The sequence below is a fragment of the Saccopteryx bilineata genome, chromosome 7 (assembly GCF_036850765.1).
Source record: "Saccopteryx bilineata isolate mSacBil1 chromosome 7, mSacBil1_pri_phased_curated, whole genome shotgun sequence".
NCBI lineage: Eukaryota > Metazoa > Chordata > Mammalia > Chiroptera > Emballonuridae > Saccopteryx > Saccopteryx bilineata.
This window is the reverse complement of record NC_089496.1, coordinates 44,492,536-44,520,427: the sequence shown is the minus strand read 5'-3', so window position 1 is coordinate 44,520,427 and position 27,892 is coordinate 44,492,536. Positions and strand designations below refer to the sequence as shown.

Here is a 27,892-nt window from a genome sequence, read left to right as displayed (position 1 = left end):
CTCCCATATGTGCCTTGACCAGGCAAGCCCAGGGTTGAACCGGCGACCTCAGCATTTCCAGGTCGACGCTTTATCCACTGCGCCACCACAGGTCAGGCCGTATAATTTCAAAAAGCAAACATTTTAACATCAGATTGTACTTTCTACTCTAAAGAGAACTCATCACTGATTTAAGATCTATTTGTGATAGTATAGTTTTAAAATGAAAAAAAAGTTCTTTAAAGGGGTAATAGTAAACATGGAAAAACCCACCACCAAGGCCATTACTATGCACTTTCTCAAAGAATCTCATGTAATAAAGTGAAAACTAATGAGTCATAGAGATAGGAGCGTAAATCTAGGAGAAAAACTCATTCTCCTACTTCAAATACAGAAAAAGAAGCCCAAAAATCTGTTTCACATATTAGAAAAAATAAATGCAAATGATTCTGATTAGCATTAGTTTGTTAATCTCTCAGATGCGGCAGGACCCACTTAGTGTCAACTCTGAGTAAGCAACTGAATTCAGGCTCCAAAGGCCCACAGCCTGACTCGGGACTGCGCACACCCCGGAAAGATCAGAAAGAAACTGTTGCAAACTTATAACCCCACCTTCCCAGCAAAGGAAATGTTCAGAGACAAATGTAAGACAGACAGAATGAAGAGTGAACAAAAAAAAAAGAAAAAAGATGAGAAGAGTGTTGACGGTGAAACCTCATGAAGACAGAATGTCATAAACTGTCACCACAGGACGAGCAGACGAGCCGTGCCACTGGACACAGTGCCCCCAGAGACTGCACTAGTGTCGGCGGAGAGCAACATGGTCTCTGCGGCTGGAGGCGAGTGCAGGCTGCCGAACTCACAGGCCGCACCCAGCACCCCGGGCTGAGGGGCTTCCCGCTGGGACGAGTCCGGAGGGATCTGTGGAGACTTCTGGAGTCCTGTTCTCTAGCAGCAAAGGTACAGTGTCCTCGCCTGGACGCTACTCCGGGCTCTCTGTCTGCAGTATACATGTTCTGCACCGTCTCGTACTCAGACCCCAGATCCTCCGGGTAGCGGAGCTTGGGCTCCGCGTTCGGGATGTAGTGCGTGCCCGCGAACTCGGAGAAACAGCGTCCGACATCCGGGTGCGAGATTTCTTGAGGCTCCACATTATACTCCAAGTTTTCTGTTGATAAAGAGGCACATTCTCGTGAAGATGGACTTTCCTGAGGCATCTTTTATCCAGAGAACCTCCTAGCAGCCGTGTTCAGTAGCGTCTGAGGTGGAGTTAAAGGGAAGACGGGGCTATGGAGTGTGGAGGGGCTGACAGGAAAGAGGCAGCAGGTGGCAACCGAGGACAGAGGGGTGGTGGCGCAGGGCCCCCAGCAGCTCCGCACCAACAGGAGTACTTTCCTGTTCTCCAGCGATGCTCCAGCGGTCTCCCAGGGACTGGCAAACCAGAGAGTCACCACGGTCCTCCGACCTTGGGCTGCGTATCTGCAAGAACCATCCTCCCCCAGAACGTTATAGAAAGGCTGGTGGTGGCCATGAGGCAGGCGGTGGACATTCACGTCACACAGTTACAGCCATACCTCTTGTGCTTCATAAGGAGCCCAATGGAGTAGCGAACATCCCTGTGCTTCTCGGCGGAGCGGAGTTTCACCTCCACGCCCACGTCCTCCTTTTTGCGCTCACTGTGCTCCAGAGTGTGCTGCACCAATAACCACAGCCCCGTGCTGCCCGGGGCCCAGGGTCTGGATGTGCTGGAGGACGTCAAGCACCTTCTCTGGCCAGATTCCCAGGTGGAAGTGGAGCCTGGCTTGGCGGAGGAGGAGCCGCACCCGGTCCGGGTACGTCGCCAAATACAGGTCCAGTGAGTCTCGCGGAAGCTGATAGGACTGGTGGATGCCTTCCCGCTTTCCCAGGCTTCAAAGGTTTCCCACCATTCGCTGGAGCACCTTCTTGGCATTGACCACGTCGCACAGCGCCGCCGTCATGTGCTGGCCGATCAAGTGTTCACACTCCTTCACCGTCAGCTGCCTGCCCTTCCCACAGGCATCAATGTAGATGTAGTCAAAGATGTCCAGCGTGGCCCCTTCGGCGCCTTGGCACCGCCTTAGTAAGAAGTGACTTGGAAAGTTGACAGGTTCCAGGGGGACCCCCAACTGCCGGGCAATTGTCATGTAGAGCAGAGACATGCTGATTGGGGTCCCTGTTCTGCGGATCAAAACCTGATGCATATATAAGTTTAGGGCATTATAGTAATCCATTCGGTTCCCCTTGAACTTCAGCTGGTCGTAAAGGACATAGTTCACGGCATCCAGCACCTGGCTCTGGAGTTCTATCTCCATTATCATGGAGGATTCGCCTGCCTTGAAGGACGAGCTGGGGTGGCAGCTGTTGACGCCCCGGAGCGTCTTGCGCACAAGCTCTGCGATGCTGCCGATCTGGGCCTGGATATCCTTGAGGTTGACTTCTGAGAGAGGGTTGCAGTACTGGTCAATGAACACGGCACCTTCCAGGTACGATTCGTAGTCATCTGAATGCTGGAGGAAAGTCTTGAGATTATTTAAAATTTTCTGTTGCCGTAGGTAGTAAAGGATCTTTTTGGCGTAGTATTTCCAGGTCAAAGCTTTCCTTCCTTCCATATTCAGGATACACACCAGTTCATCCTCAAAAAATATCTCTGGTCCCTCAAGATTTTCAATGTCACTAAAACCATTACAAGGGACGTGCTCAGAAAAGAATCGTTGAGAAAAGGAGGCGACAATCTTCCGGGCTTCTGACCCAGCTTTTTGCCGAACTTTATACTCCTCCAACCAATTGACGTAGTCGGTGGGGCTGTAGTGTTTCGTAAGGGAAGGCCACTAGGTTCCAGGTTTATGAGAGGAGGACATAACCCAGGCACAGCCAGATGGAAGAGACGCACAGGGCACAGAGCTTCCGCGCCTCCCCAGGGGCACCGCTCTCCCAGGCCCTCCACGTGTTCACCAACCGGAAGCTCTCGGAACTCGCTTCTTTTAGGTTTCTATGGAGGATTCGTTACCAAACCATGATTGATTAAGTCATCGGTTGGATCATTTTTAAAAAAATCTATTTTGCCGATCTCTGTCTTTTGGCTGGAGAATTTTAATCTTTTTATATTTAAAGGAATTACTGATATGAAGAGCTTTCTGTGATTTTACTATTTGTTTTCAGTATGCTTTATAGCTTTTTGTCCCTCATTTCCTTATCACTGTCTTCTTTTGTGTTTAGTTGATCTTTTTTGTAGTGAGATGTTTAAATTCCTTTCTCATTTCCTTTTGTGTATATTCTTATTTGTGTTTGTGTATGTGTGTGTGTATGTCTACCATGGGGTTACATTTGACACCCTAAGTTTAATCTTCTAATTTGAATTTATAGCAGCTCAAGTTCACTAACATACAGATTCTGCTCTTAACAAGTTTGTCACCACCCCTTTCAGTTGTTGATGTCACAAAGTTGCATCTTTATGGATTGTGCATCCAGAAACGTAATTGTGTTTGTTTCTTAATTCATGTAGAAAACAAAAAGTGGAGTTACATACTATTGTTACAATAATACCAGCTTTTATAATTGCCCATGGGTTTATCTTTATTGAGATCTTTATTTCTTCATACAGCTTTCAGTTACTGTCTAGTGTCTTTTTGTTTCAACCTGCTGGACTCTCTTTAGCCTTTCTTTTAGGATACTTCTAATGGTAATGTCTTCAGCCTTTGTTTATCTGGGGATATATTAATTTTCTCCTTTTTTTGAAGGCAGCTTGGTTGACAGGTTTTGTTTGTTGTTCAGCACTTGGAGTTTTTAGCCCACTGCTTTTTGGCTTCCAAAGTTTCTGATGAGAAATCTGCTGGTAATCTTATTGAGGATCCCTTTTATCTGATGAGTATTGATTCTTTTTTGCTGCTTTAGAAATTATTTGTCTTTTGACAGTCTGTTATAGTGTATCTCATGTGGGACTTTTTGAATTTTTTCTACTTGGAGTTCATTGAATTTCTTGGATATTGATATTCATGTCTTTCATTAAATTTGGGAAGTTGTCCATTATTTCTTCAAATATTCTCTCTGTCTTTTTTTCCTTCCTCTCTCTCTGTCTCTCTCTCCCTTATCTTCTGAGACTTCCACAATATGTATGTTGTTGTGCTTGTTGATGTTTCTTAACCTCTGTTCACTTTTCTTCATTTTTTTTCTGATCCTCAGATTTTATAATTCTCATTGTCTTATCTTTAACTTTGTTGATTATTCTACCTACTCAAATCCCTCTAGTGAATTGAATTTTTTATTTCAGTTATACTCTTTAGCTCTAAAATTTCTTTTTGCATTTTCTACATTTTTATTGATATTTCCATTTTGTTCATATATTGTTTTCTTGATTTCCCCCACATTTTCCTTTAGTTTTTTGAGTATCTCTAAGATAGCTATTTAAAAGTCTTTGTGTAGCAGAGCCACCATCAAGTTTTTTCTCAGAGATCATTTCTGTTGGTTTACTTTGGTCCTTTGAATGGTCCGTACTTTCTTGTTTCTTTGTATACCGTGTGTGTTTTTTGTTGTTGTTGTTAAAAACTGAATATTTAAATATAATATTTAAATATAATAATGTGGTAACTCGGAAATCAGATTCTCCCCCTTTCTCAGGGCTTGCTGGGTTTTGTTTGTTTGTTTGTTTTTAGATTGTTGTTGGCTATCTTAGTGGGAAGTATAAGCCTAAGATACAAACTTAAGGTTGTCTCAGGTCTTTTTTGAGTCTACAATTTTTCTTGGACATGTATAGTGACTTCCTAATTTCTTCCAATATATACAGTTGCTTTTGAATGTCCCACTCTTTAATATTTGACTCCCAAAGAGGAAAAAAGAGAAAACTGAAGGAAGGGAGGGCATTGGCCCTTTAAATTTCCCAGTAAGTCACTTCAGCCAGAGGGAGGGAGGAGGGTCTTGCAACAGTGAGGGAAAGTGTAACCGCAATGGTCACCACCTCTTTGGTGCACCTCTGTGATCAGAATCAGCAATTAGTGATTAGAGCACAGATCTGTGGTATTTTGAAGACAAAGTCCTTTTGCCCACACCGAATCCTATAAGCAGTGGGCTATCTGCTCCAGTAACATATACATAGCTGCCTGCTACTAGACTGAAATATGGCACATGGGTAGATTCAACTGTGCAAAGAGCTGAAACTGACTGAAATGAATTACAATTTACCATCAAAATGATTCTAGTCTTCCTCTGGATGTTGCAAGCCTTCAGTAGACTCCAGAGTTCCAAAATAGTTATGTCAGGCATATTGTGCCAGTATAATTGTTGTCTAGGTAAGGAGACAGATTTCTGGTGCTTCCTACTCTGCCATCTTCCAGGAATGCTCCTTCATTCCTTTTCACTGCTGAATAACATTCTGCGGTACTTTTTATGGGGATAATAATGCTGGTAAGTGGCGGAGTTGTAAGCCTACAGGAAGAGAATATTTATAGAAACACTCTGCAATATTGTCAAACAGCATTTCTATGTAAGACATTAGAATAACAATGATGATGATTGCTTGTGGCAACTGATGTCTGAGAGGGCAGAGGTTAGGGTGGTGGCTGATGATACAGAGAAGAGGCCATAAACAGGCAAGTGGCTCACTGCACCTTGCTCAAGGAACCCAAGGAGTTACAAAATTTCAGCAGATTTGTGCATCACAAGTGTGGTCCTGTCAGAAATGATGGAGTGGCATCTCTTCATGTCTCTGTGAAGCTAAATGCTGCAGACAGAGAAATGAAAAGCAAGCAGGAAGCGACTCTTTGGCTTTACCTTTCTGATTAAACTGGGTTTTCAACTTATAAACCAGTTGGATGCAAAATTCTTATTAAAGGACAAGATTGCTTCCTTTTATATTAGAGCAGCAGATCAACAGCCTGGTTTCTTCTGGTTGATTATTAAAAACCTCTGTTCAAATGAAGTAGAAAAAATGGCTTTGCCCCATCTCTCAGATGGTTCAGGCAGTGATAAGAAATAAGCAGACAAAGCACTGTATTGAAATACACTTGACTGTAAGAAATAGAACATTCATCTGTAGAGGCATAAAGAAATGGAATTTCCTATTTGTTACATGAAGTCAGGAGGTAGGCAGTTGCCTGTCTCAAGCTAATGATCTCAGGGCCAACTTCTTTGCCATTTTCCTGCCCAGAATATAGCTGCTGTGGTGGTAACTACTGCATCCATGTTTAGGACAGAAAGAAGGAGGACAGATGGAAACATTCTCCTTGTGGAGTCTTACTTTTTATTTAGGAAAAGAGCCTAAGTATGAGTCCACTATGTTTCTTTGACCAGAATTGGGTCACAAGTCTACTCTTTGGCCAACCCCTGAAGAAGGGCAAGGTGATAACTATGGCTGATTTAGACCTAATTCAGCTCATTTTCTGTGACTGAGATAGGGACCTAACCTTCCTGACACCCGACTCTCTCTGCCAACAACCTGAATACAGGTTGGAGTTTTGTCACTAGGGCAGAGAGAAAAGCTATAGCTTATACAAGGCTCAGTATCTGGCTCATGTGACAATGGATCCAAAAGTGGCTGCATATCCAGACTGGGGACAGCGGGACTCCCGGAAACGTGGTTCAACAAGATCTGCAGGACTTTGCCACCTTTAGCTGGAAGGGTGTCCCTGGGTAATCTTTTGCTCTGATGTACTCATTGCAGAGTCCTAGTGGTTCTTTTTTTTCTTTTCGTCAACTAGAGATAAAGAATTCTTCAGCCAGTACACACCCTACTGCCTTGGGTGGTCTCCTGCCTCTTTTTTCATTATCTCTCCCTGCTGCCAGAGCCTCATAAGGACCAAAGAACAAAAGTGGCTAACATCTATCAGGCTCCTATCGTGTGCCAGGCATGTGCTGAGTACTTTATATTCTTTATCACGTTTAATCCTGCTAAAAGCCCTTTGAAGTAGGTACTATTAATAACACCCTTATTTTATAGTTGAGAAACTCTGTTGACCTTCCCAGACGAGGGCTGCAGAAACTGTGAACTGCTCCAACTCCCTGGTTAGGAACTAGCAGTCCATCATTTTGCTCTTCCATTTCCAATAAGCTCAATTTCTGTGTCTGTCACTTTGATAGCATTTCTCATAGTGTCCTGAAAAAGGCTACTATGTAAGTATAAACTGACCAGAGTCACAAACTAGATAAGTGAGGAGTCCAGGTTTTGACTCCAGAGTCAGTGCTCTAAAGAAATGTGTTTAGCTATCTGATTTCTCCAAATAGAAGGTGAGAAAAATGGAGATTGAGAGGGAGGATCCAAATACTTAGCATGTGGTGTTAATCTTTACATACAGAATATGTACTTTTTTTTCCTTTTTTTGGTATTTTTCTGAAGTTCGAAACGGGGAGGCAATCAGACAGACTCCCGCATGCGCCTGACCGGGATCCACCCAGCATGCCCACCAGGGGGCGATGCTCTGCCCCTCTGGGGCGTCGCTCTGTCACAATCAGAGCCATTCTAGCACCTGAGGCAGAGGCCACAGAGCCATTCTCAGTGCCCGGGCAAACTTTTGCTCCAATGGAGCCTTGGCTGCAGGAGGGGAAGACAGAGACAGAGAGGAAGGAGAGGGGGAGGGGTAGAGAAGCAAATGGGTGCTTCTCCTGTGTGCCCTGGCCGGGAATCAAACCCGGGACTCCTGTATGCCAGGCCGACTCTCTGAGCCAACCGGCCAGGGCCCAGAATATGTACATTTAACAAGGGTTTTCTGAAGACATAAAGCCCCAATTTAATGCTATGGGAGAATCTTCAGATTCCAAGGAATGCTTTTAGTATAACTGTCTGGGGGACAAGCAGGTTCTTGAGACCTCCTCCAGTGACAGCCACATTAGCTTTCTAAGAAATGTTGATGGTATAGGTGGGCATTTTCTAAATATCTTGTTTGTCTGAGCCCTAGAACTTATCAGAACAGTAGAGAGAGAGAGAGAGAGAGAGAGAGAGAGAGAGGAATAAGACATGGGAGTCACATGTTAGATGGAAAATCTTGCTTCTTACAAGTGGCATAAAATGAAACACGCCTATTTGAATGTTCTTTTTCTTACCCTTATTTTGTTTCTTGGATATTTTTGTTGAAGTTGAAAAGCCTTTCTAAACAGCAAGTGACCTTGACAAAACCGGCTTTACTCTGCAGATGTTTTAAAGTTAGAGCAGTCAGATGGATATACCTGATTAATATTTTTTCACACCCAATTCCCTGCTGTTTATTTTAACTTGTGTAACTTGCTTGCATTAGCTTGTACTGGCTCTAACTGCCAGTGGAGCATTCTGCAGTAATTTTTTTTATGGCAGCCCTCATACAAAAGTAATTCATGACATGGTTTGACTCAAGTCAGTGCACTGAAAACTAAAAGGAGTGTTGTTTAAGGATTGAACTGGAGGAAGACTCCGGAACATTGCCCTTCCAATGCCGAGCAATGAACCGATCTAAACACTGTCATCGTCATATATAAACAAACATCATCTAATGAGTGATCTTGCTTTGCATAAGACTATGAAAGAATTTTTTTTTCTTTTCCTTTTCCCTTTTATTGAATTTGAAAGCACAGGAGATTTTGCCAGATCAAATATAGTTCTGTTTTTGCTGGCTTATTGATTTAAGAAATAAACAAATAACCTGTAATTTTAAAGAGAAATTTTTTAGCACTTCATCTTTTGTTGAAAAACCATTCTTACTCTCTCATGTTTAAGTACTGTGACAACTTTTTGTTGATGAGGGGATTTGAATGGAGGTGGGGCAGGGGACAGGACTGAGCAACATATCAGAGATATGTGTTTGCCTTTTCTCTATGCAATCTCAAATTAGACCCTTGTTTGCAGATTTATTTTCCTTATGGAGGAAATTCATTTGAATTCCCCACATATACTTAAACAATGTTTGTTTCATATGCAAAATATAGTACATACCTTAGAATAAAAATTTTCATTTTGTAAGCTTATGCATCCAAGTATGCAAAGACTGGTGATAGCTAACAGAACAAACAATAAATGCCTTTGTCAAAGGTTTACCTACTGGAGCTGGCTATTAAAAGAATTCTGTTATTTCTGCCAACTATCTGAACTGGCCTAGACATGCTACACTAGCTATGAGTCATCTTAGTGATAATGATGTACAGCAGAAATTTGTAATTACACATCAAGTGCTTTAACTTAAAGAACTTTTTCCTCCAAATGTTCCCAAGTGTAATAAATTAGCCAACAATGTAACCAGTATTATTCCAGAGGTAATAAAATAAAAGACAATGTATATATTTTTTTCACAGGAAGCTAGCCACTCAAAGAGTAAAATATACAGTTACTCTGTCTTGATCAGCCACTTTGTAATTGCTGGTTAGGATGTTTACTTCTGGAGAGAGGCTTCCAGTACTCTCTAGTATAAGAACAGAGATCCATTTAACTGGCAGCGTTGAAACCACAGGTTAAAATGCCTTCTTTCTCTGAAATTGTTTTAAAAGTGGATTGTAGTGATGGTTGTACAGCTCTATGAATATACTAAAAAAACTGTTGAATTGTACATTTTAAATGGGTGAGTTGTATGGTGTGCTGTCTCAATACATCTTTTAAGATCACCCCCGTCTTTTATGTTGGTGTCTCCTATTCTCTTTTTCTCCTCAGATCTCTATTTATTAATTTTGCTGCTGTGTGACAATGTCATTTTGTATTAATTGGTCTCACCTGGGAAGTTGATAATGTGGTCATTGGCTATTTGGGGTATAATTTTTTCTCTTCATCATTTCTTAGCACAATAATGGGCTTAATTCTTTCTTTTCCTCAGTTTACATGCATTAATATGGAATTATCTTAAAGTTCTATTACAGTGGTTCTCAATTGCAGGAGGGGCATTTGGCAATATCTGAGATATTTTTTCATTTTCACAATGTATGTGTGTGTGGGGGGGCTACTGGCATTGAGTGGGTATATGTCAAGGATATTGCTCAACATCTTAAAATGCACAAGACAGTGTCCTATGACAGAATGTCAGTGGCGCTGCGGTTGAGAAACTCTACTGCAGGGAGAGTCGGTGATATGCAGTGCCCCTGAGCTATTTGCCCTGTGGATAAACTGAAGCCTACTTCTGAACTCGGTCATGGGGCAGCTCAGTTATCCAGAGAACGAAGCTTTCCGTCCTCAGTTCACAACAGCTTTCATACTGGGTCACAGCTCACATTTCCATACTCACTAGCAGAGGTGGCTATGACAATGGGTGCACCTGGTGCGTGCCCTGGGCCCCGACTTCTGAAAGGCCCCGCAAAACCCCAACTTTACACTTTTTTCTAATGACGCCAAGTTTGGTTTCAATGGTATAATTTTAACATTAATAGTACATAATTTTTTTATATATTTAAAAATATGGTTAACGTGTATTTTTACTGTCTCTGTCTCTCTCTTTTTAATTAAGGGGCCCAATATTTTCTTCTGCATCCAGGGCCTCAACTGACCTTACTCTGCCTCTGCCCACTAGTGAGTGAAGATGGTAACAGGGAGTAGATTGATTTTCTGCTATTAAAGCAGCCGCATACTTTTTTGCTTGTAGAGTGAGAAATGTCTCTTTGTACCCCACTGTTTAATTAATCCTCTAGTTGTAGTCATCTCCTTACATTTGTAAAATACTTTAAAAATAACTCTAGCCTAGCCTGCAGTGGCGCAGTGGATAAAGTGTCGCCCTGGAATGCCGAGGTCGCCAGTTTGAAACCCAGGGCTTGCCCAGTCAAGGCACATATGGGAGTTGATGGTTCCTGCTCCTCCCCCCTTCTCTCTCTCTACTCTCTAAAAGGAATAAATAAGAAATCTTTAAAAAAATAACTCTAGTGTCTCATTTCATTCGCACAATTTTGCTGTGGGACTAACAGGATGGAAATGATTCCTCTTTCTAGTATTGGGACCAGAGAACCAGAGAGGTCGTGACTTTCCAAAACCATGTTTCAGGTTATCAAGAAAGTTGGCACTAGAGCCCAAGCATCCTTTCCACCGAGTCTTCACAAGCAACATCAGTAACTCAGGGCTTGTGCTTTGAGTTTATGCAGACCTAGAGTTTTTATTAACTTCTGGCTCTTCTAGCTGTGTGACCGAAGGTGAGTTAACCTCTCTCAGGCTCATATTTCCTTCTAGACAGAATGGAGACTTTCCTTATAATAGGACTCTTCAGACAAGGTTATTGTAAGAGAAGAAATAAATAATACATATAAAACAACTAGTGCTTGACCCACTCATTGTAAATGTTCAATAAAAGTTTCAGTTATTGTTCTCTTATTTCTGAATTAAGACAGGAGTGCCCTTACTATAACTGGCTGTTAAATACCGTCAAGTCAGGAATCGTTTGAAGACCTTAGTTCTGTCAAGTTTAAAATGAGGAGATTGGATTTAATTATTTGATCTTCCTTTTAGCTTCAGAACTCCATAATTCTTTATTGCTCAATTACCAAGAAAGACTTCAAAAGTAACATAACAAGGTGTTTTGAGGAGTTTATTATCATAGCTACTGCTTAGGAGATAATGGAATTCTCTTAGTTCTATTCTATGGCTCTTACTATTCATGTTTTTAGATCATGTTCACTTGCAAGATCATATATGGACTCTCTCTTCAGCCACTTCCTATCTCATCATGTACAGAAAAAAACATTGAAATCACTCATTCAAAAAAAAAACCCTCTCAGTCTCATGAGACATATTATAGAGCAATATCAGCTCCTATTTCATGTCCAACGGTTTCCTGTGGAACCCAAATGAGAGAAAAGAGCATGTGTTTCTACTAAATTTGTTCAAAGGGCATTATTGGACTACTTTGGTTATTCTTGCTTAGTTAAGTTCTATTCATATCATTTTAGGAATTATTTACCAAAAAAGAATGCCCCACTTAGCAAAATATGGATCAGACTTATTGGAAAGATTATCTCTTACTCAGTGCCAGAAAAAGTACAAGTGTGTGGATGATGTATCTCTCCTTCTCAAAACCGGTTCCCGCCAGTTTGGCCACTCTAACCCCTGCCCAAGCCCCATTACCCAACCCCCACCAGTTTCCATGTTCTCCCTCTCTTTGGGGCCTGCTCCATTTAGACCATTTCCCCCCTAATTCTCAAGATGCCAAATATTCTTTGCTGCCTTCTCCTACCTTGGACTCTTTGCAGGGGGGTTCTCCTCTCCATAGTGAAACTTAGGGGCTTTCTACGAGTTAGGGCCACATATCTCTGCTTTATGAGACATCAACTACAAATTTGGTGTGACTTTTAGCCCAGCTTTGATCTTTATCATGGATAACCTTTTTTGATCTGTATGTCAAATTAATCTTCACAACAAAAACCATTTCACAAAAACAACCTTAGGAAGCGGTTTAAATTGTTATTCCTACCTTAGCCCTGGGGAAACAGGTCTAGATTGATCATACAACTGCCCCAAGTCCACACAGCTAAGAAGTATAAAAGCTAAAGATCAAGCCAAGAAGTTTCATAAAGTCCATGTTCCTATTAGTCTATGCTACCTCTTCAGTAATTACATTTGTGGAGTCCTTACTATGGGCTGGCTTTCAACTAAGTATGTTGATACAGTTCCTTATTTAATTGTTAAAACTACCCTGTACTACTAATATTAATACTATGAATCAGTTTCCATTTCTGGAAAATGAGGGTATGATACCAGTAACCCTGTGCTGCTTAAGTGTTTCATCATGTCTACATTATAACATGTTACAATGATCTAAATTGCTTACATTTTACTTTTCAACTGGCAAGTAAGCTTGCTGAGAATGTGTATTCTTCACCTTAGTGTGATGCTGGCACCTAGTAGGCATTTGTGACACATTTGAGGAGTGAGTGACTATATACCCTCCTTCCTATGGCAAATGAGACAGTGCAGTGTATATGACAGCGCCTTGCAACTTAACTGTTACACAAATGTGATATATGGTTAATAATAATCATCTGTTTGACTCTGCTTAACAGGAAATAAAGATATTTTTATTTTCTTGGTGATATATGCATTTTTACAGTGGTTTTTAAATAATTGCTCTTGCCTGTGTTACTCAACCAAAGGCAGACTCTTTTCTGAATATTTCCAGGGAGAACAGATTTCTTTGTCTTGAAAATCTACGCTCTATTTGAAAGGTATATCGAGTCTAAATTTTAAAAATCTTAAGCCTCCCAACTGTAAAAGCCAATAACACTAGGCCCTTATCTATAGAATAAGCATGGTGAATAAAGCACACGTGTAGATAGCCAGAAGAGCCTTGGATGACAGGCAAGTAGATCAGAATAAAGCGTTGTTAATGATTCCCCCAGATGCTTTACGAAGAGTGCAGGAGATCAATAAATCTACAGAACACTAATCCCTCTTGAAAGTGTGAGCATCCTAGATTTTACTTATTTAAGATAGAGACAATTGAGTTATAGTTTTGAGAATCTAATGGAAGAGTAACACGTCATCTCTCAGAAAAGCAATCCTCTCAGCTGCACCGGCCAGCCTTCATCTGTTAATCCTTGTGACCAATGAAATAGTTGGTGTAGTCTTGCAAACTTTCTGGAGGCAGTCTTTCCATTAGTAGGCCTGAACTTGACATAGTTGGAGAAAGAAAGGAAAGTTCAACACCTGCTCTTGCAGCAAAATACAAGTGAGTCTCATTTTAATAAAACCCTAGAGCACAGTATCACCTAGCAAGTAACAGGTACTCAATAAATGCTCTTTGAATAAATGGATGAAAATTTAAATTTGTGAAATAGATTGATAAAGATGTGATCATTTGCACTCCCAGAAGATTTATCTGCTCGTTTGCTTTTGAGTGCTACTTTAAATATGGATCTTTTACACTAGTATTAGGGAATAAGAAGGTGAGATTTAAATTTGTGAAATAGATCGATAAAGATGTGATCATTTACACTCCCAGAAGATTTATCTGCTTGTTCGCTTTGGAGTGTTACTTTAAATATAGATCTTTTACACTAGCATTAAGGCATAAGAAGGTGAGATTTTTCTTTTGAAGTTACTTAGTCCTTTTTCCTGTCTACAGGGACAGAGCGACCACCTCTGTGGATTATCACTTTACCTATCACATGCATGATGAAAGAGAGGGCTTCTAGTTTCTTCATTTTCATAAGTACCAATATCTAATTTTTTAAAAGTAAAAACCTGCCAGACCACCATGATTTATAGATTTAAAATGTGTTGTAATGTATTATGACTTAGCATACATAGCTTTTCCTCCAACATCTGTATCCTGATTTGTAGTCTAATAAACCTTCCTGCTGCAGATGGCATGTGCATAGTTGTTCTGAGGTGTAATACATCAACACAGCATTTCTAAACACAGGGCAATAATGTATTCAATTAAGGGAGGAAATAAAACATCGAGCCATTTCTTATAATAAATCTTTTACTAAGCTTCCCACATCACATGTTTGCTGAGGAAATAATACATGTCATTCAGACTAAGGGTTATTGTAGACTGCTGAGGGAAACATGAAATTCTGGAGGCTTCAGCAGTCCTGTGAAACTCTGAAACATGGAAAGTGTACAAATTAGAAAAGGATGTAATATGTGACTAATGATACCTCTTGGGATACCTTCGGAACCCATATTTACTGTTATGATCACTAGATTCATTTAAGCTACAGGAGTTGAAAAGCAATACCCTAGTAAGTGAAAAACACCTCAGAGTTCATTAGATGTGGTTGTAATTTAAGCTCTAAAGGCTTTTTTTCCTCGCTGTCATTCTTTATATTTCTGGAAATGTGGTACTTGAGCTCCTAATAAAAGTGGCCTACATCATGACCATATAATCTACAGTTCCTGGAAAGCACATTTACACCTCCACATCTGTAGCTAAAGCCGGGACTGAACAGAAACTTAATGCGCCCCAGATGTCACTCAAAAGAAAGTTCTGGAGAAAGGTTGCCATTCTTAAAGTATTCTAGCCGCTGAATGTGTCCCAGGCAACGGTATAAATATTCAGCCCAGTTCTTCCAAGCCGAAATGTCAGGAACCCTTTTTGTACACTATTCCAAGTGCAAAATGAACTGAATCCCACCAAGTAAATCCCAAATCTCATCCCTCCATTTATGGAGGGAAGCAATGGCTATTTTGACATTTTTGAGACAAATAATTTTAGATCTTTTTGTCTTGAGCATCTTCAGGAATTTTGCTCTTCTGGCTTGGTAAGGCATCATTCTATAATGCTTTGAATAAGCTTACACAACAGTTTTGTTTTTTTTTAATGTATGTGTATATGACTTGGACTGCTAATTGCCAGAATAGCATTTGATGGGTCAATATAATCAAACAATCCATTTCTGTCTAGTGATTTAATAATACTCATTCTGAGCTTTGGGTTTCCAGTTATTTCCTCAATGATGGACTAGTTAGCATGGAATCAGTTTTCTCTTATTCCCAAGTGGTATACCTGACTGATAAACTTTATGGCCGAAAAAAGTTTAACTCATACCCTATAGGATTCTCCACAGCGTGTAGAAATCAGGTCAGGCAAGACTTCAGTCCCACTCTAATCTATTTGTAGTGTTTAGTTCTGTCTCTTAAACTCATGTATTTCTTGGTTCCTTACTTAGAGTCACCTCCTTTCCCCAGGAGGCTCTGCCTGCAGGTGTGTGGGTGAGCGAGTCTGCACAGTTTCTCAGGAGGCCCCCGGCTGCTGCGGCGTTTCTGTCGTCCAGAGAAGGCCACGGCAAGCACATGATGCCTTATGAATATTGGAGCTTTCTCTGGAGGAAAATCATTTACTGTGATGTCAGGGGGGATGCAGCGGCCGGATTGCCTAGGCTCAGTTGGTGTAACTGCTCATAAAAATTACTATTTAATAAGGATATCCTCAGAATTTATTAAGGAGACAATGTAAAAATGGTCATGTGAAAAATAGTTTTGTACATTCGCAGAACTATTGTTAAAGACATCGTTTATTGAATATTTAATAATTAATTAGATGTCCATCCACCTGAAATTTTCTCCTAAAATGTGTTTCCCGAGAACCTGATGTGTGTTCCTCTATTAAACATTGAGATCTGGGCCCTGGCTGGTTGGCTCAGTGGTAGAGCGTTGGCCTGGTGTGCAGGAGTCCCGGGTTCGATTCTTGGCCAGGGCACACAGGAGAAGCGCCCATCTGCTTCTCCACCCCTCCCCCTCTCCTTCCTCTCTGTCTTTCTCTTCCCCTCCTGCAGCTGAGGCTCCATTGGAGCAAAGATGGCCCGGGCAGTGAGGATGGCTCTGTGGCCTCTGCCTCAGGTGCTAGAATGGCTCTGGATGCAACAGAGTGATGCCCCAGAGGGGCAGAGCATCGCCCCCTGGTGGGCATGCCTGGTGGATCCTGGTCGGGCCCATGCGGGAGTCTGTCTGATTGCCTCCCCATTTCCAGCTTTGGAAAAAAAAAAAAAAAAAAAAAAAAAAAAGATAAACATTGAGATCTGTACAACCCATTGAATTTTCTATTTTGCTTTGGCTACATTTAGAGCTACGTTCCAAACTTAATTTCACTGATAATTTTACTCTAGATTCCTGATACACTTTCTTTCCCCTTTCTCTGTGGTGGTCTATGAAATGGTATTGGTGGTCTGTAAACATCAAAATTTGTATGCAAAAGTGTGTGTTGTGTGTATACATATATTCACATTTTTCTGGAGAAAAAGCTCTAAAATTTTCATCAGATTCTCAAAGGGATGCATTACCCAGAAAAAAAATTAAGGACCATAGCACTATTTGGTGTTTTATATATTTGATATCACCTTCAACTGCTTTATCTGTATAACAAATATATTTCCTTTTTATTAATTTATTGGGATGACACTGGTTAACGGAATCATACAGGCTCCAGGTGCACTGTTCTACAACACATCTGTACACTGCACTGTGTGTTCACCCCTGTCTGTACCCATTTATAGCCCCTCACCCGCCTTTACTTCTCCCATGCCCCCTCCCCGGCAACAAATATATTTCAGTTATAAAGAAATCATTTTTATGGGGGAAGAGGAAAGGAGAAGTTAGATAAAAATTGTATAAGCATAGACACAACAGCACATTTTTTTTAATAATTTTATTTTTAATGGGGTGACATCAACAAATCAGGATACATATATTCAAAGATAACTCCAGGTTATCTTGTCATTCACTCATGTTGCATACCCATCACCCAAAGTCAGATTGTCCTCTGTCACCTTCTATCTAGTTTTCTTTGTGCCCCTCCCCCTCCCCCTTTCCCTCTCCCTCTCCCCCCTCCCCCCGTAACCACCACACTCTTATCAATGTCTCTTAGTTTCACTTTTATGTCCCACCTACGTATGGAATAATGCAGTTACTGGTTTTTTCTGATTTACTTATTTCGCTTCGTATCATGTTATCAAGATCCCACCATTTTGCACAACAGCACATTTTGTTGTCAAGTACTCAGCCTCTTAGTAGGTATGATTTTAGAGGACATTTTTTTGTTTGTCTCTTTGTGTTTTTCAGAAACGGTAGGCTGAAGAGAATAATCATAGATGGCATACATCTGTATGAAAATGCAATCTGTTGTCTTTTCTCTTTTTATTTTTCTCTTATCTTAAAAATAAACTACTATCTAGACAGGTCTCTCTAGAAAACCCCCTATCTAAAAGGTCTTCTAAATACTACAGGGAGATAACAATATACATAGAAAATTCCATCACCATGTGACATTGATATATATTGACCTTGGGACGGAAAAAGTACACTGTGTTGTACATATTAATGTGGGATTTTAAAGAAAACCCCACAGGAGTTAGCTTGCTAATTTGGAAACTAGATAAGATCCATAAAATGAAAACTTGTTCAGAGATAAAGACTTGATGAGAAAAAAAATCTCAGGAGATCAAATAGTAACACCAAACCACTGAAGGGGCAGATATATTTCCCCTTAGAACAAAATATCTTGCATCTTGATTTTTCCAAAATAATATCTTATGAACATATTGTGAATTACGCAGGACACCAACCCTGCTGTGTTGGGAGCAAAAAGACAGAGCTGACAGATGTAGTTATTTGCCAGGAACAACCATGTGAATTTATAAATATTTTACAAGTGCAGCTTTCAGAAGAGTGACTTTTACTGCCATATTAATGCAACTTGCGAATTTATAGTCTGGGCATTTGTGGGTTATGAATGTCCAGTATTCGAGGCTAGTGCCAAGAACATGGTTTATGTTTGGAAATTCTTTTTTTTCTCTGAACACAGACTTCTTGGCTGTTAAGGTCTGCGTTATAATTCAGCTGCACATGAGGTGCAAGGCTACATAATACATCAGTTCCCACTCCCAATGGCTGGACTCATAAATATACTCATTACAACATACTCCACGTGACAGAATGACACACAAAGCATAAGAAAATCTCTAAAGAATAGAGAATTTGTAATAATAGAAGCAATACAGGCATGATTTTATGTCTCTGGCCAGGCCCACAATATGTGAACTAAAGTTATAATTATGTGCCATAAATAAAGAAAACTGGAATCATATGTTTTGTGAAATAATGTTTTTGTACGTATTAGATGCATGTACTCATCAGGGTTATCGTAGGCCTTGAATGGCAGGTACACCACTGAAAAGACTGTAGTTGCTCTACTCACCTTTCCGCAGGGGCACCGCGAAGGGCGGAGCACCACTGCCACTCTTCCCTTCAAGTCTGTAAGTTGCTGCTCCCACTGATCATGTCCAGGGGGAAGTGGTCTTTCTAGTGCTCCAGGTCTGGAGAGAGAGCAGCAGTTATTCTGGGCTTGAGCAAACAAGGCCTGGAATAAAATCTTTAACTGACCTGCCTTTGGTCACATGTGAGAAGGTCCTCCCCTTTCAAGATGTATGACTCAGACAGAATCTTTGGTGGTTGATGAAAGTCAGCATGACTGCCACACCTTTCTGCCTTCTACTAAGTAGCTCTATTACCTTGAACACATCACTTCACTTCTGAGAAGCTCATTTCTTCTTCTGTAAAATGTTCAGATTGTACTGTGGGATTTCAAAGTCCTTCCCAGCTGTAATAATTTTTTTTAATGCATGTGTGCCAACATATGTAGATATTAATAAATAATGTTATAATTTACAATGTTAATTGTTTATCAGTATGCACATATTTCATTCCCTAAAAACTCAGGTGACAAGATGGTTCATTTTTTTCATATTCTTGTATCTACCATTTCTTGTTTTGTGTTAAAACTATTACCCCTAAAAGAATTCAGTGGAAGTCTAACCTTAAATAATGGGGAATCTTGTGTTCTTAAAAATTTTGTAATTAATACTGTGAGGTAAGGTCTTCTGAATTACAAAACTAAACAAACAGACAAGCAAGCAAACAAACAAACAATCCTTGTTCGTGCCAAGGCTTAATCCTACTGAGGTCCCCAACCTGATTCATCATGCAGCGGGCAGCAAACTGCCTGTTATTAGCTGACCTTACACATTTCAATGAAATGGACTACAGCATGTGAAAAATGACACACACCCCAAATCCCATGCAGTAATTATATTAGAAAATACTTTGTTAGCAGGTTTTAGAGACAACCTTAGCCTTAAGAATAAGATTCTGTCAAGAGCAAATCCTTCTTCTTTCATTTGCTTTTAACCTCAGGGATAGAAGTAGTCAAATGCTTGTTATGGTCACCCGGGAAGAAGTCAGCTTTAAAACAGATTGAATTAATTTCCTTTATCTTATTATCTTAAACCATAGCAATTAAAAAAAATCCAATAGAACGATAGCAGAACAGGATCTGGACAGTCTCATATGTTTCTTGTTTGTTTGTTTTCCTGTTCTCTCTATCTTTCTCCTGACATTTCCTTTCTATCTACCCATGAAGGTGAAAACCTGAAAGGAAAACAATTAGCTTTTCATTCTCTTCTAACACAGCCACATGTTCACATGATAAATGGAACATGACCACACAAAATGACTAATGTGACATCCTTATTGCAGGCTCAATTTGCTTAATTTTGTGTCTTCCAACTATTAAGACAAGGGTCACTCCTTCTGTAAAATTAATGGCTGATATAAATTTCGAATAAAGAAGGCATAAGGAAAATATTTCTTCACCCAAGGTGTAGCCAACCTGTGGAATTTACTACCATGGAGGTTATAGATTTAGTCAACGGACAAATTAAAAAGGGCTTGGTAATTTTATGACCAGCCATAATATTGTAGTTATAGCTACTAAGGGGTAATAGAATCTCATGCTTCATGCACACGCTGCTCAGTTTAGGAGCTTTGCAGGAGGCTCTGAGCAAGTGGCTCAATTCCTATAGAAGTTTTACCTCTTTTTGGTAGAAGTGTTCACTTTCGCTGTAAACAGGATACCACATGCAGGTCACATTGTTTTTTGTTTTGTTTTGGCAGTCAAAACCACAAGTGTCTGCTAATATGGTGCCAAAGAAAAATGAAATGACAAAATAATTTATTTTTTTATTCAAAGAATATTTATTTCTGGAGGCCCTATTATAAGCCTGTCACTCTTTGGGGGTTTTAGGAAATAACAATGAGAAAAACAGAGACAAATCCCTACTTTTGTGAAACTTACCTTCTCGTGTGGGGAGAGAGATAATAAACCAAGCAAGTAAGTAACATAGGACATTAGAAGGTCTTAAGCATGGAAAAAATTAAGCAGGGAAGGAAAAAGGAAGCGGTTTACAATTTTAAACGGGTGGTCAGGAAGACACGAGCATGTAAAGGTCATATTTGAGGCTTAGAAAGTGTTCCAGAGAGACAGAAGAGCAAGTACAATAGAAAGGTCCTGAGGCCTGTTGAATGTAATCTATTAATTAAAAAATATATTTTTTAGATTTTATTTATTCACTTTAGAGAGAAGAGAGAGTGAATGAGAGAGAGAGTGAGTAGTGGGGAGGAGCAGGAAGCATCAACTCCCATATGTGCCCTGACCCGGCAAGCCCAGGGTTTTGAACCAGCAACCTCAGGGTTCCAGGTTGACACTTTATCCACTGCGCTGCCACAGGTCAGGCTAAAATATATTCTTGATTGATTGGAAGACTCAGGGAAATCGCATAATCTGATTAATCTTCTGTTGTTTAAAATGCCACAATAGTTTTTATTTCTACCCCTCTAGCTGAAAAAAAATTAAAAATATTAAGTAATTTTCCTGCCTTAGAATTCTAGAACAGTGCATACACATGGCTGGATGACCTGCTCTCCTTAGATTGGGGTGAAGATTCCAGTTGTCCATTACTGTAGCATGTGAAACTCCTGCTGCATGAACTGTATTGATTCCCACATGGACTCTAGTCATTCCTCTAAAAATGAAATTCTGGCTGTGTCAATTCAATTATATTTCCTTTTGTTTTCCACTCTCTAATTTGCCTTTTGCTTTACTCTTTCCTGTTTTAAAGAAACTTTTCTGTCAAATCTTGCTCTGGGTTTCAGGTTCCTTTATCTTTTCTGCTCTTGCTGCAATCTTTTGAAATAATAAACATTTTTTAGGAAGAGCCCCTATATCCATTGAGTGTTTCTGGGTAAACGCCATACCCAAACTTAGCGGATTAAACATCAGTTACTTCTGATGGTTGTGTGGGGATTGGGAGGTCTTGTGGTCTGTATGAGATTGGCCAGCAGGGATATGGTCCAGGAGAGCGTCCCTCCCCTGACTGGGGAGCCAGGTAGCTCATCCTTCAGCAGGCTGGTCCGCGCTCTTTCACCTGGTGGCAGAGAGATTGCAAGCAGCAGCAGAGGGCAAGCCCCAATATACAAGCACTTAAAAAAATTTTTTTTGAATTTACTGAGGTGACATTGGCTAATAAAATTATATAGGTTTCTGGCGTGCAATTCTATAACACTCCATCTGTATATTGTGTTGTGTGTTCACCACCCAAATTCAAGTCTTCTGTCAACATTTATCCTCCTCTTACCCTCTCCTCCCTGTCCCTCTGCCCCCAGCCTTTTCCTCTGGTAGTCACCACACTGTGGTCTGTGTCTGTGAGTTTGTGTGTGTGTGGTTTGTTTTGTTTTTTGCTTAACCCCTTTACCCTTTTCACCCAGCCTCTCAACCCTCTGACAGCTGTCAGTCTGTTCTCTGTATCTAAGTCTGTTTTAATTTTGTTTGTTGGTTTACTTTGCTCATTGGATTCCACATATAAGTGAAATCATATGGTATTTGTCTTTGACTGGCTTATTTCACTTAGCATAATACTCTCCAGGTCCATCCATGTTGTCACAAAAGGTAAGATTTCTTTCTTTTTCAAGCTGTATAGTATTCCATTGTGAAAATGTACCACAGCTTTCTTATTCACTCATTGACTGATGGGCCCTTGGGCTGTTTCCAAATCTTGGCTATTGTAAATAACACTGCAGTGAACATAGGGTGCACATATTCTTTCGAACCATTGTTTTGAATTTCTTTGGCTATATTCCCAGAAGTGGAATCACTGGGTCGTAAGGCAGTTCCATTTTTAATTTTTTGAGGAGGCTCCATACTATTTTCCACAGTGGCTGCACCAGTCTGCATTCCCATCAGCAGTGCAGGAGGGTTCCCTTTTCTCCACATCCTCACCAGCACTTATTCTGTGTTGTTCTGTTGATGAGCGCCATTCTGACTGGTGTGAGGTGATATCTCATTGATGTTTTAATTTGCATTTCTCTGATGATTACTGCTGTTGAGCATCTTTTCATGTGTCTATTGGCCATCTGCATGTCCTCTTTGAAGAAGTGTCTATTCAGGTCCTTTACATATTTTTAAATTGGATTGTTTGTTTTTTTGATATTGAATTGTTCTTTATAAACTTTGGATATTGCAAAATATCCAAATGTATTTTATTAGATATATTATCGGCAAATATGTTCTCCCATTCAGCGGGTTGTCTTTTTATTTTATTGATGGTTTCTTTTGCTGTGCAAAAACATTTTAGTTTAATGTAGTACCATTGTTTATTTTTTCTCTTGTTTCCCTTGCCCAAGGAGACATATCAGAGAAAAATATTGCTACAAGAAATGTCCAAGATTTTACTGTCTATGTTTTCTTATAGGATTTTTATGGTTTTGAGTCTTACATATAAATCTTTAGTCCATTTTGAGTTTATTCTTATGTATGGTATAAAAAGGTGTTTTAATTTCATTTCTTTACATATATCTGTCTAATTTTCCCAACACCATTTATTGAATAAACAATCTTTACCCCATTTTATGTTATTGCATCCTTTTTGCATATTATTTGACAATAAAGGTATGGGTTTATTTCTGGGCTCTCTGTTCTGTTCCATTGATTTCTATGTCTGTTTTTATACCAATACCATGTTGTTTTGATTACTATGGACTTGTAGTACAGTTTGATATCAGGTAGCGTGATTCCTCCAATTTTGTTCTTCTTTTTCAAGATTGCTATAACTATTTGGGAGCACTTTTTAAGCCTCTGTTTATATCATGCTTGTCCATGTGCTACTGGACATGGACATGTACATGCATATGTCCATACTATTGGCTAAAGCAGGTCACATGGTCAAATTCAGATTTGAGAGGCAGGCTATAGATGTCACTTCTTGATGGGCTGCCTATAAATTTACATGGCAAAAGGACTGCATTTATGGATGGGAAGAATATGTAGCCATTTTTTTTTTACAGTTTATTAATCTGCCTGTAGCCACTGATCATTCACATTTTTCTTATTTATAAAATGTACTCACTCAGATTAGAAGTCCCCCAAACCCAATAATTTTATCCTAAGGTATAAGAATTGAAGTTTGATATATACCTGATCTGGATGTGGATGAGAGTCCCTGCATGTAGCTTCTCAGGTCCAGTTCTTGGAGTTATCTGGCCTCATTCCCTACATAAAATACTGAGACAAGAACGTAGTAACTATAATGAACACTCCTATTTGAAGTCCCACCTTCCTGACTTCTTGTATCCTTAATCTCATTGACAAGGACACTACTAGGCCTGAATTTGTGCTCTCATATCTGACCAGATTAACATGATTTGCTACTGCTTTCTCAATGGCCCTTAGAAATGTAAAGTGGAAGTGACTTAAAAAAAATTAGGTGGGTACAATTCTAGGAAGAACTGTGACATTTTTGTTTACAGTTAATAAACATGAATTTTAGAGAGCCTGTTATTTTCTCCCCAAAACTACCAACACAAATCACTTTTTATTCAACATAGAAGATAAAGTAAGAAAACCAGATAAGGATGTGTCGCGACCACAGAAAACTACTTGGAGACAAGATGAAATGCACCAACGGGCCGAGGGGAGGCAACAGTCCTGGTCAGTGGATCGAAGGACTGAAACCACATTTCTAGCCTTACTCAGATATTTATTAACAAGTACAAATAACTCCAGAAAGCAGAAAAAAATAAGTTTTCAGGGGATAAAGTAAAGAACAAGGAACATGCTGACTCCTAAACTCTGTTCTGAGAGCCTAAAGATTTCTTGTTGCTTAATCTTATCCTGCTGTTTTGCTGTTTCCTTCATGCACCGTTTCTATATGGGGTCTGAGAGACCCTTGGACTCTCGTCCACTCAGGGCTTTCACCCTAGGTTGCCTCTCTGTCTCTAATTGTTACCCTAATTCTGCATGTTCTTACATCATGTTTCCACAAGGATTGCAGTCCAAATCCTAGCACATATAGATTTCATCAGGGAAGAAAAAACTGTAATTCAAAGGAATGAAACTGGCAAGATTTTTATCAAAGTTTTTCTTATCATTTAGAAATGGAAGGTTACTAATAAAATGGGTAAGCTGACATAGTTACTAATGTGCAAAGTTACCACCTTCTTACAATTCAAGAAAGAATATAACTGCCATGTTGGATGGACTTTTTTTGTGTGTGTGTGGTTCTAGCTTCAATCACTAGGGAAGCAAGCCCTCAACCCTGGAGTACTTTAATAGCCTAAAGCTCTTAGGGAAGTAGCAATCAGAATAGTAAACTTTTTCTAACACCTAAAAGAAATTGTTCATAACAATTCTGAAGTTTAGCCTGGCATATGTTGCTGTTTTTTCCCTAATCAAGAAGCAGATCAGGGCTGTTTCCTCATCAGGGCCCAGTTCTTGAGTTCATGGACAACAGTGGTGATTTCTGGGGAAAGAAGGGTGGGTGAAGATGGAGGAGGCTATTGGGAGAATAATTGGTGATGGACGGAGACTTGACTTGGGGTGATGGACACACAATACAGGGTATAGATGATGTGTTGTAGAGTTGTGTACCTGAAACCTGTATAATTTTGTTAACTAGTGTCACCCCAATAAATTCAATAAAAAAGGGGGAAAATCAGGGCCCAATTCTTCTTCCTAGAATTGACTCCCTGGCTTATTGTCCTTTTAGGTTCTCAGAAAGGGGGTTTAATTGCCCTCTGGGCTCTCTCTTTCCCCTCTGAGATACCCTTTCTTTTCAACCAAAAAAAGCTCATGTTTGTAGCTGGGTTGCTTTCTCAGCCTGATCCTTGCATGTAGAAAATTGGGGGCCCAGAAGAATCATTTTATTTTGAATTGTTTTAGTTCAAGCTGGCCAGGATTTTATTAGTGCAAGTCTATTAAAACTTTGTGGGCTCCTATGAAGCTAGTTTGGGCTTATACTATGCCCTAAAGTCCACATCACCAACACTTTTAGAGGTCACTTTCAGCTTTGAGTTGCATTATCAGGTTGCTGTGATTCGACCTTAAGATTCTAGGCACTACCTTTACCCAGTCGGTGGTTTAACAAAGGGTCTTTCAGCCACACCCTAGATTTGGATCTTTACGCTGATGTCAGTTCTTACTTTAAGAATCTTTTAGTGGTTAGAGAGACCAGAGATATAAAATAGTTTTATTTTTTAAACTCTCAAGTCTGGGCTCCTTGATATTGCTTATGAAATCTGCAGGAAAAAAAGGCACAGTTCTCTCTTTAGCTCATCTTTCTTTTTTTTCTTTTCTTTTCTTTTTTTTTTTTTTTGTACCTTATCTTGTACAATTAAGAACAAAACTACTCCTTCAACATTTTGCCTGAAATTCTCCTTAGCCAAGTCCACAAATTTATTAGGTAAATTTTCTGTCTTCCAAGTTAGCATAGACAGCAGTTTTGCCACTGTTTCACTACAATATAACAGAGTCCCCTTTTTTCCAGGGGGCTAAAGCAATTTCTTTACTAACTTTCCAGGCCCTGCTAGTAATTAATGTACCATTTTCCCGATTTTGGCTAACATTGTTTTGCCACTTTTGCAGTCTCTGTCTACTACCTGGTCCCAAAGCTACTGTTACACTCTAGTCCTAGTACCACTTTCTGTATCAGTTAGCTTTTGCTGCATAACAAACTGTCCAAAGCTATGGATGGAAACAATAATATCTATATTTCTTACAGTTTTATGGGTTGGTTGGGTGTTATAATGAAAATAGACAATATTGTACTAAAATGATGTAATCCGATGAATATTGTTTTGATGGCAATCATATTATGATGTATAAATGCATCAAAGTAACACTGTTCACTTTTAAATTTACAAATTGTTTACATACCAAATTTCTAAAAAAAAAAAAAAAAGAGCAAAACTGGCTTAGCTGGTGCTAGAAGATCTAGATGGCTCTCCACATGTCTGGTGGTTGCTCTGTGGCTCATGATAGCCACATGTTTGTCACCATTCATAAACTGGTGCAGGCTCATCCACATAATATAAAGTTACAGTGCACAGCACCCCACATGCAGGAATGGGAGGATTTGTGAACTACCCTTTGCAATCTACCACATTTCTTCTCTTTTCACCTCAGTTTCTCTCATCTTCTTTGTTCAAGTACTGAGAGGACTTGGGCTTGTTAGCAGCTTGACTGGTTGCCTTACCAGTCATTGGCGTCCTTACACTACCTGGTCAAGGCTGTGTGAAGATTTACTAAAACTATGCATTTGGTATAACTCAGTACCTAATTAAACTGTGTTTCTTTGGATCTTTTGGCAAGTTGAACTCTTCCCAGTTTCTGTTTGAGAATTCCATGCTAAAAACATTCAGTTATTCTTTAATATTTGATATGTAGTTGATTTAAAATTGTCATACTTTGGGGGCATGCTTTACTACTGATGAACTTTTAGACCCTTTTTACAATCATTAGACACCTGAAAATTTCCATTAAACTTACCTTGCCCTTACGAAAATGAATTTTGAAGACAATTATAAATTTGTTTGAAGAATGAATATTGTAGTGGTAGGTTATATGAAACTTTAAAAAATTATTTTCTCTGTCTCAGGATTAGTAGTTTTAAAGGAGGAGGGAGTTTGAGAGTGATCAGGTTTGGAGGAAAGCATCTACTTAAGGCTTGTGTATCCTTAAATTTCATCAAAGGAGTCATTTATTTCTCTCATAAATCTGTAATGATGGCACAGTTGAATATAATGGTTTGTAATGTCCTTTGGTCAGCAAAGAGAAAAATGAAAGAGGTAAACAAGCATACGAACCCAGTAATGTCCACGCAATATTTCTTAATAGCCCCCAAGATAGAAAACCTAAATGATCTTGCTTGCTGAAAACCATGGCAATACTTGAGAAGATGAGTTTCCAGTCATAAAGAGAACACAAATAATGAGACAATTTCTTATGCTCTGTATAACTTGAACTGTTAGCTACAATTCCCTGCAGCTGGTGAGCCTTCTGCTTTCACACAGACCTGTAATAGAAATCTTTTTCTTGGCCCATGTTCTATTTTAATTGTATAAAAAACTTATTAATATGTTCGTAAAGTGAAAAGCGTAAGCCAAAATTCTGATTTTGTCTCACTGAACTCTCAAATTTGTATCTTAGCCTTTTAAGATAATTTTTCTATCCTGCTCCTTCAAAACTGAAAAGTTAGTGTTAGAATAAATTAAATTTACTTAAAAGTGTCTGTTTTATCATGATGCATTTTATATACATATGTATTATTAAGAACAGTATATAAAAATATCAACTTAACTACCTGAAAGAACCATTTTGTGAAATGGTTACTGGGACTAATAATGTATAATAAACACTATCATTTGAAG

General features: G+C 39.6%; 1 protein-coding gene across 1 annotated transcript; it reads right to left on the bottom strand.

Annotated features, from left to right (window-relative positions):
• Positions 1-710: 710 nt before the first annotated feature.
• LOC136311142 (F-box only protein 21-like) lies at positions 711-26,725 on the bottom strand. Its single transcript, XM_066240374.1, is given in 10 exon segments — positions 711-1,147; positions 1,445-1,534; positions 1,537-1,685; positions 1,687-2,828; positions 2,891-2,989; positions 5,313-5,418; positions 15,528-15,756; positions 18,555-18,629; positions 21,478-21,618; positions 26,719-26,725. Coding segments are annotated over 10 exon segments (2,475 nt in total).
• Positions 26,726-27,892: the final 1,167 nt, after the last annotated feature.